We start from the raw sequence: 13774 nt of genomic DNA on the forward strand, positions 1-13774 counted from the left end.
GGGGGAGGGATTGCATTGGGAGTTATACCTGATGTAAATGATGACTTGATGGGTGCTGATGAGTTGATGGGTGCAGCACACCAACATGGCACAAGTATACATACGTAACAAACCTGCATGTTATGCACATGTACCCTAGAACTTAAAGTATAATAATAAGAATAAGAATAAGAATAAGAATAAGAATAAGAAAAAAAAGAAAAGAGATTTAATGGGCTCACAGTTCTGCATGCTGTACAGGAAGTATAGCAGCTTCTCCTTTGGTGAAGTCTCAGAAAACAAAATCATGGCAGAAGGTGAAAGGAAAGCAGGTACATCTTACATGGCCAGAGCAGGAGCAAGAGGTGATGGAGTTGCTACATACTTTCAAACAACCAGATCTGAAGAGAACTCACCACTACGAGAACAGCATTGAGGGGATGGTCCTGAACCATTCATGAAGGATCCACCCCCATGATGTAATCACCTCCCACCGGGCCCCACCTCCAACACTGGGAATTACAACTGAACATGAGATTTAGATGGGGACACAGATCCAAACTATATCACTAGTTATATAACTTTGGTCATGTTATTTATCTTGTCCAAGGCTCAGTTACCTCATTTGTGAAATGGGGAAAATGCCAGAAGCACACAAGGTCCTTGTGATTAAAGAATGAACGTAAAACCCCTAGCCTAGTGCTCAACATAGCAGGCAGTTGATAAATGATAGCTAGTTTTCCAGACAAAACAACAAAAACACCAAAAGGAGAAGCAACTTATGCACAGATACAGAGTCTGTTGGCCACAAAGTCAGAGGCCAATTCTAGATTTTCTTACTTTCTTTCATGATCACTTTTCTCGTAGAAACTAATCACCCAGCCCCGACCCCTTTGTCATGTTAGTTGAGGCTACTATAACAGAATGCCATAGACAGGGTGACATAAACAACAAACATTTATTTTGCACAGTTTAGGAGGCTGACTAGGCCAAGAGCAAAGCACCAGCAGGTTGGTGCATATCTTTGTAAAGTGAAGAGTAGTAGCCCATACAACTATTTGATTGCTATTAAAAAAAAATCTTATACATATACAGAAAATGTACCTTGGTGAAGCCTATTTGTTCCTTCCGGAAATTTTCCAAGGGTTTAATCAGCAAATCACTAGCATTGTGTACCTAGACAAAAAAGGAAAAACAAACAAAATAATTTCTAGGTTAACAAGGTTCAGATACAAGATTCCTTGTTACTATGACATTTTCATTTATATACCATCCTGCAAAATGTTAAATGGTTTGCTGATTTGTTGGGGTTTATTATTGTTTGTTTCTATATTGTTTCTGAAAATCGAATACTTTGAGAAGAAATGGGAGAAAGAATAAGAGGGGAATTTCTCTGTAACTTTAATGATAGTCTGATCTGAGTTTTTAATCGATAAATATCTGAAGTGATGTCCAGCAGAAGAGAGAGGAGACCTGAAGGACAGGTGAAAAAGAGAAGAGAAAGAGAATGGCAAATACAAGAAAAGGATAATTGCAGCAAGTGCAAATCATTTCATCAGAGGCAAATGAGTGTGCAGTGATAGCATTAGGATAAAACATTTACAGTCCTGCCTGTGCCATAAAACCAGAAAATTTCCTTCAGAACGTGGAGTGCATTACAGCATCACAGAAAACACTAGACTAGGCCTTCAAATCACCTAAATATAAATGCTCAGAAGCTAATAGGAATGGCCTGTTCAAGTACTATTAATATTGGCAATAATAAATATGTTCTGGAGATATGAAAACATCAAAATCAAAGAAGACCCCTTGTTCTTTGGGCAGGTAAAGGTATACAAAGCTTTTTCTTCATATAAACCTCTTATGAGATTGTGTATGTCCAAGGCAACAAGTGGGGTTTGTGCCTCCATGGTGAGAGTTAGAATCACTAAAATGGAAGACCTTAGAGAAGGCATCTAAAGGGCTGCATTTTGGAAATCATTGCATTAATTTTCATTAATTAGCTACAAGACAGAAAACTAAAAGCCAAGTTTCCTTGCCATATAAGACATAGGTGTCAGTAAGACAAGATATATCTTCATAACAAAAATAGACAACAGAAAAAGTCAGTTTTGACAAGATCTGACTTCTCCAATCTAAGAAGCAATTTTTAACCTACCACCCCAAAAGTGTGGAAAGTTGTGGGGCATTAGTACATGGGTTATACGTGTCTTTCAGGTAATTTGGGCCTCTTGTTTTGTGTGTAGGTATGATTCAAGGTTCAACTAAATGGGCAAACTCCTAAAATGTCACTGCTAGCCTTTGTATGAGAACAACCTGGTGAACCCTGACATTCTGATCTACTGCAGCTCCTAATGCTACCATCCAGGACAGGCAGCACCCGGCAAAAAAAATAAATAAATAAAACTAGGCAAGAAAAAAAAATGTTTTCCTTGAGAACAGTCATTCTCTATGTCTCCTGATCACCAGTGCTTTTATAGCTGGCTTTCTAAAACTTGTTTGCTACAAGCCTAGACTTAAAAAATCATGTAACCCTTCCCGAAGTTTGCTGATTTTTACAAAAACAGATCTCTTGCCTACTAACAGTTTCAGACCCTGTCTGATTCTCATCACATCTCTTCTCTTCTACTGGATCTATGAAACCCCATTGAGTCCTAATCGTACTATAACCTACCTCCCAGTACGACCCTTAACATTCTCTTTTCATCTCTGAGTGTGCTCACTAGCCAAAGGCAGTAAAGTCTATAAATTCCACCCCGTAAGAGCCCCTAGTAAAGACTTCGCTATGCAGGTCTGATTCATAGAAAAGATTCATTTTGGTTGCTTAGGAAATCAAAGATTCACTAACAATTGTGGTATCAAAAAAAATTACACCAAAGTCTCTCCTTAATTGAAAGTAAAACTTCTTCTACTAAAAATATCCACAAATTAAGTCATTGTTGTCATAGGCCCAGTACAGAAAGTCATTTTTCTCCTTTAGTATTGTGGAAGCCTTAAAACAGGGCCACAAACTCTGACATACCTTCCATTGAGAGGTGAGGTCTATATTCCCTCTACCTTGAATGTGAGTGGGCTTGTTAATATTTTGAACAAATAGAGCACTCCAGAAGTAACACTCTGTGACATTTGAAACTAGGTCATAAAAGGCCAGGACCAGTTCTCTCCTAGTTCTCTTGGAATACTCCCACTAGGAGCCTTGAGACAGTATATGAGAAGTTTAATTACCCTGAGATTACCAAACAGAAGAGGCCAAATTCTAGTCAATGTCTCATACCAGCTGAATCTGCCCTTCCTGCCATCCCCAGTGGAAGGTGCCAAACATTAGGAAAACCATTTTGGACCTTCCGTATCAACTCATCTGCCAGGTAAATGCCATCATTTGGAGCAGAAGAATCGCCCAGCTGACCCATCTAAATGCCTAACCCACAAAATAATTACAAACAGTTTAAGTTTAAGCCAGTAATCTGCAACCTTTTTGGCACCAGGGATCAGAATCATGGAATACAATTTTTCCATGGATCCAGGGTAGGGGGAGGTGGAGATGGTTTCACGATGAAACTGTTCAACCTCAGATCATCAGGCATTAGACTGTCATAAAGAGCATGCAACCTAGATCCTGCATACACAGTTCACAATAGGGTTTGCCCCTATGAGAATCTAATGGGGCTACTGATCTGATAGCAGGCAGAGCTCAAGCAGTAATGCTCCCTATCCTGCTGCTCACCTCCTGCTGTGTGGCCAGATTCCTAATAGGCCATAGACTGGTGCCCCGCAGCCTAGGGGTGGGGGACCCTGGTTTCAGCCACTAATATTAGAAAAAGTTATGAAGGACTAAATAATTAGAAAGACAATTTGCAGTTTAAAAAATGCAATACGGGCCGGGTGCGGTGGCTCACACCTGTAATCCTAGCACTTTGGGAAGCTGAGGCGGATGAATCACCTGAGGTCAGGGTTTCAAGACGAGCCTGGTCAAAATGGTGAAACCCCGTCTCTACTACAAATACAAAAAACTAGCCGGGCGAGGTGGCACATGCCTGTAATCCCAGCTACTTGGGAGGCTGAGGCAGGAGAATCACTTGAACCCAGGAGGCGGAGGTTGCAGTTAGCCAAGACTGCGTCACTGCTCTCCAGTCTGGGTGAAGAGTGAGACTCAGTCTCATAAATAAATAAATAAATAAATAAATAAATAAATAAAAGTAATACCTAAGAAGTGGCCAACTGGGAAACATTGAAGAAGTTTGCCTTTGAATAAGAAGTGAACATACTACTTTCTAAAGCCTGTATGGAGCTGGGCCCTTGCATATTCAGGAACCCCCAGGATGGCAGAGTTGCTGGCTTTTCATGCCCCAAAGGGGATTGTCCTGCATAAGCAAGTGTGTCAGCAAATTCTCACACAGGGTCCATAAGGCCACTGACTTTTAGATTTCTGACCCCAGTTCAGTCTAGAAAAATAGTCCATGGCTTACTAGAATTGCAGTACATCGTTTTCCCTTAATCACTTTGGCAATACTGCTCCCAGTCTCCTACAGCACAAACAGATACTCTGAATCTTTTCCTTTCTATGACACTCATTGGTAATTATACTATTTTCTGGTCAGAATAGAGACTTAGGAATGTAGAAAAAAGTCACAGTGAGGATTTCCTCTTTTTTCTTTTTCATTCTATTTCATTCTGAAACCCCTTAGAACTCGAGCAATGACTCCCCTTTTAAGTAAACTTGGCCTTTAATCTCTTCTCTAATCACTGCATTCACTGTGTGAGCTCACTGGGGACAAAAACTCCCACCTGCTATCTCAGGTAGAATCTTCACCATAAGGAGTGGCATCCTAAACTCATTAGTGAGTTTCTATCATCAGAATCCTATTGAATAAAGGCCAAAGTAACTCTGAACAAGGTGTTGAGCAGAATAGAGATGATACTCAGTCCAGTATTGCAGGATTGCTCAGGAATCTTTGACAGTAAATGAAATATCAAAAGAAAGCACTGGGCCAGGCACAGTGGCTTGTGCCTGTAATCCCAGCACTTTGGGAGGCCAAGACGGGTGGATCAGCTGAGGCCAGGAGTTCGACGCCAGCCTGGCCAACATGGCAAAACCCTATCTCTACTAAAAATACAAAAATTAGCTGGGCATGGTGGTAGGTGCCTATAGTCCCAGCTACTCAGGAGGCTGAGGCAGGAGAATCACTTGAACCCAGGAGGTGGAGGTTGCAGTGAGCCGAGATCATGCCACTGCACTCCAGCCTGGGCAACAGAGGGAGACTCTGTCTCAAAAAATAAAAAATAAAAACTTTTTTTTAAAAAGATGGAGAGAGCATAAAGGGACAGGCTGAAATATCATGGGGCCTCTTTAGGTGACTTTTGGCTAGTCTTCAAAACAGACCTTGCACATTGCCAACAGACGCCTCTTTGGAGTCAGAAAATAATCTAGGCAAATTCAGACTTTTCGAGGCCCTCCCCCCCACTTTTTTTTTTTTTTTTTCTTGGCAGGGCCTTACTCGCCCAGGCTGTGGTACAGTGGCATGATCATGACTCACTGCAGTCTTGACCTCCTCAGGTTCAGGAGATCCCCCCACCTCAGCCTCCCGAATAGCTGAGACTACAGGTGCACGATAACGCCCAGCTAATTTTTGTATTTTTAGTAGAGACAGGGTTTCACCATGTTGGTCAGGCTGCTTTTGAACTCCTGGCCTCAAGCGATCTGCCTGCCTCAGCCTCCCAAAGAGCTAGGATTACAAGCATGAGCCACCGCACCCAGCCCCAAGAGGATACTTTTGAGAACATCACAGGGATGCCCTTCCTCACTTCTTCCCTTCATAATTCCTTCCCCAATTTATATTCGTTTATGGAGGTGACCAGACACAGGCAATTTCCATGCTTGAGGGCTGTGAACTTTCTTCCTGTTATTCTAAAGCTTATTTTGGACTCTTCTTTTACAAAGGATAAAATGCAATATAAGACCCACTAAATTATCCAGATTGGGGTAGAGGGGTCCTTTTGCTACAAAGCCAGGAAATGGAAAAGTTATAATCAAGCAATGAATTCCTGGCATGGGGTGAAAGCACTCGTTAAGCCTAACCATCTCAGCATTCCTGGAATTAAGTGGGAAATAGGGAGCAAACACTCAATATATGATTGAAAAGTTGTTGGGACAAAAGGGCACAACATAATTAAAGACAGAAGAAAATGAGTCAGTCATGTGGCAAAGTACCAGCAGGAAGGGTGAGAAAAACAACATCTCAAAAGATGAATACTACTTCAATATGTGAGGGCTTTGTTATTGGGTAAATAAAAGAGATGGAGAAACAACTAGGACTAAAGCGAAGTACAGCTGAGCTTTCTAATGCTATCTGAATGAAATGGGGGCAAATGCCTTTGAAAACAACATGGGCAGCAGTCCACAAACTCTGTGGGCAGAGAAGAACATTTAGTAGAGTGTGTATTAGCAAGGGGGCCATCTAAGAGGCTCCAGGGAAACCACACATATTGGTCTCTTCTTAGTACATTTAAAAGCAAATATTTTAAACTAAGAAAATTCCCAAGTCATATTTCCACAAGCAGAATCTTGTGAGTAACTAAAGATAACTAAAAACCATGCTTACATAATCAGTATTTTCCCCTTATAAAACACTTCCATGTTTACTATATTATTTGAAGAACTTTAAACAACCATAAGAGATGGGGATTATTTTCCTCACTCTACAAATAAGAAAAGGTGCCCAGAAAATGAAGTAATTAATCTGAAGTCAACAAGTTAGTGACAGAGCCAGAATTAGAGCCTTAATTCTCTAATTCCCCTACCTCCAAGTCCTGCCTTCAATCCTACTTCTCTAGGAGTCTAGATTCTATGAGAAGTATTTTGAGAAGGCAGTACCACACTGTTAAAAGGAAAGAGGTTTTATAGGTAAATGAGTTCTGGCTGTTGGAATAAATAGCTTTAACAAAACTGAGAAGCCCATAAAAAGTCATCTGATGAAGAAAGGTAAAGTAGACCACTTTGATATCCTCTACAGAATTCCCATCTTACCATCATGCCCGTAATAAAAATGAATATTGATCAACATATACATTTCAACATTTAAGTCTCCAATAAGTCTGGGGTGGGGACAAGGACCAGTATTTCCAATAATTTTCTGCTGGTGCTGGTCATGATGGTACTGCTGCTCTAAGGACCACACAAAAAGATTATTTTAGGCTGTTAAAATAATTAGACTTCATAAAAATGAAACACTTAAGTACAAATCTAGCAAAATACGTAGAAGATCTATATAAGGAAACTATAAAACTCTGATGAAAGAAATCAAAAACGATGTAAATAAATGGAGAGATAACCCATGTTCACATTTAGGAAAAGTCAATATTTTAAGATATCAGTTTTCCCTGGAATCTTAAAAGCAAATCCTAATCAAAATAAAAAAGATATCTCTAGGATCTTAAAAGCAATCCCAATCAAAATCCCAGCAAGTTATTTTGTAGATATGAACAAACTGATTCTTAAGCTTATACCTGACTTCAATGGTTTTTACTACAATGCAATTCCTACCATGCTAAAGTTATGAAGATAGTGTGGTGTTGGTGAAAGAACAGATAAATAGATCAATGGAACAGAAATAGAGAGCCCAGATACAGACCCATATAAATATAGTCAAGTGATCTCTGATAAAGGACAAAAAGTAATTCAAAGAGAAAGAATAGTATTTTCAAAAAATAATGTTGGAGCAACTGGATATCCACATGCAAAACAGTGAATCTAGACACAGACCTTATATCCTTCATAAAAATTAATTCAAAATGAATCATTGACATAAATGTAAAACAAAAGCTATGAAATTCCAAAAGATAACATAGGAGAAAATCTGGGTGACCTTGGATTTGGAAAGGACTTTTAGATATAACACCAAAAGCATGATCCATTAAAGCAAAAATGTGTAAGTTGGACTTCATTAAAAAAAAACCTATGCAATGCAAAAGATACTGTTAAGAAAATAAAAAGACAAGCCACAGATGGGGAGAAAATCCTTGCAAATGCCTATTGGATAAATGTCTGGCATCTAAAATATACAAAGAACTCTTAAAACTTAACAAAAGAAAATCAACTTAAAAATAGGCAAAAGAACTGAACAAATACCTCACCAGAGAGGATATACCAATGGCAGTTAACTATATGGAAAGATGCTCTGCATAATATGTGATTAGGGAGTTACAAATTACAACAGCAATGAGATATGACTACACATCCATGAGAATGGCTAAAAGCCAGAACACTGACAACAGCAAATGCTGGTAAGAACATGGAGCTGGCGAGGACATGGAGCAACAGGAACTCTGATTCATTGCTGGTTATGCACAGCTATTTTGGAAGTTGGTTGGGCAATTTTTTACAAAATTAAACATACTCTGACAATTTACACTCCAGCAATTACACTCCTTATTATTTAACTAAATCAGTTGGAAATTTGTATCAACACAAAAACCTACATACAACTGTTTATAATAGTTTTCCTTGTAATTGCCAAAATTACCAAGATGTCCCTCAGTAGGTGAATGGATAAACTGTGGTAAATCATACAATGGGATATTATTTAATGATAAAAATAAATGACAGGAAAATAAATGCATATTGCTAAGTCAAATACGCCAATCTGAAATGGGTACATACTGTTTGATATCTACTATAAACATTCTGGAAAAGGCAAAACACAATAAAAAAAAGATCAGTAGTTGTCAGGGTTTCAGGACTGGAGGAGGAAGAGAAGGATGAATAGATTGAACAAAAGAAATGTTCACAGTCATGAATCTATTATGTATGGTGGCACTGTAATGGTGGATACATGTCATTATATATTTGTCAAATCCATAAAATGTACAATACCAAAAGTAAATCCTAACGTAAACTATGAACTGTAGCTAATAATATTGTTTCAATATTGGCTCATCAATTATAACAAATGTATCACATTCATGATGTTTAATAATAGGGAAAACTGAATGGGAGAAAGAAAGTTGGTATATGAGTTCTCTCTGTATTTTCTACTGATTTTCTCTATAAAAGTAAAACTACTCTACAAATTAAAGATTAACAAATGGATAATTTGGCTAAAAACACTAAAGACCTCAATTTCTGTCAACATGTTCAAAGGCCCAGTTTAATATCCACTGAAATTCTTTTTCACTGAAATGAATACAGATGGGATTTGCACATTAATTTCCTTCTATCTAATGCCAAACTCTCAGGGTGGAAGCTTGAGACATAATAACCAGATCTATTACCTAACTATTTTTACAGCACCAAGAAGCTATCTGACAGAAATTAAAATAGCATAGGATCAATCCAAGCATAAAGGACAGGAAAAATCCCCTATATCACCCATGAACTCAGCTTCAGTGACAGAGTTAGTGACTTACCATCATCATCCTCTCATTTTCTACCTCATTGAGCAATTCAGCAAATTCCTTGAAGGATTCAGCTGGAAGGAGAGAATCAAATGTAAAACAAATTAATCATGGTGCTTGATAGACAAAGGGACAGAGATCTGTGCATCAGGAAGTAGGGACCAGTGCCCTATGCCCACATGGCCACTAGAGGAAGGTGTCAAATCGGAGGACAAAAGCAGAAGGTGTTCAGTACCTACCGAATGTTGCTTTTCTTTTCTTTTCTGTTTTATCAACCCCCATATGCTTTAATATTTTATTTAATCCTTACAGCCACTCAGGAGTAGCTAGAATTTCTCTTATTTCATAGACAAGCAAAGATTAGAGAAGAGGCAAGGGGTTTGCTGTGTAATTAATGGCATCTATAGAACCTTGAAATGAGTTTGGATCCCTGTTCCACTACTGACCAACCAGAGAGTATTGCTGTAAAAACTAAATTGGATGGTAAATGTAGGGTCAACACAAAGTAAATAATAAATACTACCCTTTCCACCCTCCCAAACTTTCTACTCTTCTAGTGCCAATTGTGCCACTTACTGGCAGGATGACTGGGCAAATCACTTCCCTTCTCAGAAATTTTGATGTCTTTACAAACAAAAAAAAAGGCAAGTTAAGCTAAACAGTCTTTAGTGCTTCTTCAAATTCCTCAACTTCTCTCCAGAAGCAGGAAGTATATTCTCAACTGGCATCTGAATGAAAGCCTGGAAAAACAAATTTGTCCACACTACCATTTTTAATCAAAAATTGAGTTTCCTCCTTTAAAGAACTGAATAAGTCCAGCATTCCTGGTGTCAAGGAAACGAATTTTGGGGTCAACACAGCATGCAAGGCAATGACATTTCTTTCTTCTTCTGAGGATTAAGTTGCTGCAAATACCCAGGGAGATCACCTTTGCAAACACTACATTCATTCAGAGCTCAACTGTAGCATAGAAAAGATAAACACCATACTCAGAAAGAGTAAATAGGAAAAAAACGGAAATGTTTATTGACCTTCTGTCCCCAAGTACTTTATGCTAAGAAAGCTGTCAGAGAGATTTTTTTCAATTGGCATTTTTCCAGACACGATCAGATTACCTCTAAAGGAAATGTGACAAATATCATATTGAAACATTTAAAGGAAAATGTTTTCCTAATTTTATGGACATTAAATGTGTCAAGCCTTCTGCTTCAGGGTTTAATTGTGATGATACCTTTATTAGGTGCTTATTATTATCACTGAATTGATATCACCATATAATACAGTTTGGGTATCTATCTCCTCTAAATCTCAGGTTGAAATTTGATCCCCAATGTTGGCGGTGAGGCCTGGTCCGAGGTGTTTGGGTCATGGGGTTTGATCCCTCATGAACAGATTGGTGCAGTCCTCCTGGTAATGAATGACTTCTCCTTGTATTACCTCCCACCCCCAGATCTGATGGTGCAAAACAGCCTGATATCTCCTCCACTCTCTCTTGCTCCACCTCTGGCCATGTGACACACCGATTCCATTTCTTCTTCTGCCACCACTGGAAGCTTCCTGAGGTGCTCACCAGAAGCAGAGGCTGATGCCATGCTTCCTATATAGCCTGCAGAACCATGAGCCAAATAAACCTCTCTTCTTCATAAATCAGCTGGCCTTGGGTATTCCTTTATGGTAACACAAACAGACTGAGACATAATAAAATGCACCACTTTAAAGTGTACAATTCAGTGGCTTTTAGTATATTCACAAAGTTTTGCAACTACCACCACTGTATAATTGCAGAACATTTTAATCACCCCCAAAAGAAACCCAAACCCTATTAGCATTACACCCCATTACCACTTCCTCCCAACACCCAGATAACCACTAATCTAGTTTCTATTTCCATGAACTTGCCTACTCTAGACATTTCACATAAATGGAAACACATGTGACCTCTGAATCTTGTTTATGCAACCATGAACATTTGTGAACAAGTTTTATGTGGATGTATGCACATATGAAAAGTTGGCCCTCCATGTATGTGAATTTCACATCCCACAAATACTGTATTTTTCCATCCAAATCAAAGAGAAAAAGTCTGCATGTAACTGGACCTCTGCGTTTTGAACCCATATTGTTTAAGGGTCAACTATATTTAGTATTTCTTTATAATCAGTTTTATTTCTCTAGGATTAGTAATAATATCCCCTATTTCATTCCTGATTTTAGTAATTCAAGTAGTCTCATGGTCAGTCTAGCTAAGGGTTTATCAATTTTGTTTAACTTTATGAAGAACAGATGTTTGGTTTCAACGATTGTCTTGTTATTTTGACAAGGCTGCCTTATTATTGTATTCTTTTACTGTTCTCCATTTCATTTATTTCCTCTTTAGTCTTTATTATTTCTTTGCTTATGTTTCTTTAGTTTGCTCTTGTTTTTCCAGTGTCTTATGTTGGAAAGTTTGGTTATTGATTTGATATCTTTGTTCCTTTTTAACATAGGAATTTGAAGCAACAAATTTCCTTCCAAACACTGTTTTAGCAGCATCCCATAAGATTTAGTATGTTGTGACTATTTTCATTCATTTCTATTCTTCATTTTTCTCTTATTTTTTACAAGATTATCTCTTTGTTATTTTCTTTCATTAGACTATCATATGTTTAGGCATGCATCTCAAAGTTTAACTTGTTGGATGTGCAGATTCATGTTTTTCACCAAATTTGCCAATTTCTTGGCCATTATTTCTTTAAATATTCTTTCTTTCCCATCTCTCTTCTTCTGAAGTTCTCATTCTGTATACGCTCTTATGCTTGACAATATCCCACAGGTATCTGAGGTTCATTTTTCTCAATTATTATTCTTTATTTCCCTCAGATTGAATGATGTCAATTCACTTTTCTTTAAATTTGCTGATCATTTATTCTCCCAGTACAAATATGATGCTGAACCCCCAATAGTAAGTTTTTCATTTCAGTTATTATACTGTAACTTTCAACTGCAAGTTTCAGTTGATTCCTTTAAAAAAATCCATCTCTTTATTGATATTGTCTATTTTGTGAGACACTGTTCTCATTCATTTCTTAAGTTCTTCAGACATGGTCTCATTTATTAATTTAAATATATTTAAATAGGTAATGAAACTCTTTGTCTAGGAAATCTAATATAAGGGCTTCCTCGGGGACAGGTTCTATTAATTGCTTTTTTTCCCTTGTTCAAGGGTCATATTTTACTATTTCTTTGCATGTTTCATAATTTTTTTAAAAGTTAACATTCTAAATAGTGTGACAACTTTGGAAATCAGAACTCCTCTTTCCCCAGAGCTTGTTGTTCTTGTGGTTACTGGCTGTTTATTGGCTTCATGGACTCATTCTATAGTCTGTATTCTTTGTCATACGAAACCACTAAAGTCTCTGATCAGTAAGCTTACCGGTCAACAAGTGATTGGACAGAGATTTCTTTAAATGGTTTGAACAAATATCCCCAAGCCTTTGCTGAAGGGCTCTCTGTGTATTGTGGGGTGTACCTTCAACATTCAGCCAGACAGTTTGCAACTGTGCCTTAGCCTTCACTCCTCCCTGCAAAGAGCTGAAGGTCAGCCAGAAGTGGGAGACTAGAGATGTCTCAAGTCTTTCTTCTAGACAGGTACAAACGCTGGGTATGTACAAAGCCCCTCTCATGTGCATGACCTCCTAGATTTCCAGGAATACCTCACAGTTCTTCAAAGCTCTCCAAGGATAACTCATTCTCTATTTTGTCCTGTCTGGTTTATTGTTCAGTTTCTTGTTTGCTACTTTATTCTTTTTGTTGCCTGTGGAAACTGTAGTACTAAACAACCGCCACTGATTGTTTTTAGCAAATGCCCTAGGGGCCAGGTGGGGTGGCTCACACCTGCAATCCTAGCACTCTGGGAGGCTCCGGCAGGTGGATTGCTTGAGACCAGGAGTTTGAGACCAGCCTGGCCAACATGGAGAAATTTGTCTGTACTAAAAATATAAAAATTAGCTAGGTGTGGTGGCAGGTGCCTGTAATTCCAGCTACTCAGGAGGCTGAGGCAGGACTATTGCTTGAATTCGGTAGGCGGAGGTTTCAGTGAGCCAAGATGCCACTACCGCACTATAGCCTGGGGGGTGGGGGGAGAGAGAGAGAGGAAGGAAGAAAGGAAGAAAGGAAAAGGAAAAGGAAAGGGAAAGGGAAAAGGGAAAGGGAAAGGGAAAGGAAAGGAAGGGAAGGAAGGAAAGGGAAGGAAGGGAAGGAAGGAAAGGGAAGGAAGGAGGGAAGGAGGGAGAAGGAAGCAAGGAAGGAAGGAAGGAAGGAAGGAAGGAAGGAAGGAAGGAAGGAAAGAAGGAAGGAAGAAAGGAAGGAAGGAAAGGAGGGAGGGAGGGAGGGAGGAGGGGAAGGGAAGAAGAAAGAGAAGGAAGGA

General features: G+C 38.8%; 1 protein-coding gene across 1 annotated transcript in view; it reads right to left on the bottom strand.

The window, feature by feature from the left end:
* Positions 1–13774, bottom strand: part of LOC108516688 (oligophrenin-1-like) — a gene marked incomplete at its 5' end in the record, with an annotated part of 27739 nt that overhangs the window by 2399 nt on the left and 11566 nt on the right. The window contains 2 exons of the mRNA XM_017854297.1: positions 1073–1155; positions 9382–9443. Coding sequence (XP_017709786.1) covers positions 1073–1155; positions 9382–9443 — 145 coding nt within the window. The remainder of the gene's footprint in view (positions 1–1072; positions 1156–9381; positions 9444–13774) is intronic.

Source organism: Rhinopithecus bieti, unplaced genomic scaffold (assembly GCF_001698545.2).
Source record: "Rhinopithecus bieti isolate Rb0 unplaced genomic scaffold, ASM169854v2 scaffold_39143, whole genome shotgun sequence".
Lineage (NCBI taxonomy): Eukaryota > Metazoa > Chordata > Mammalia > Primates > Cercopithecidae > Rhinopithecus > Rhinopithecus bieti.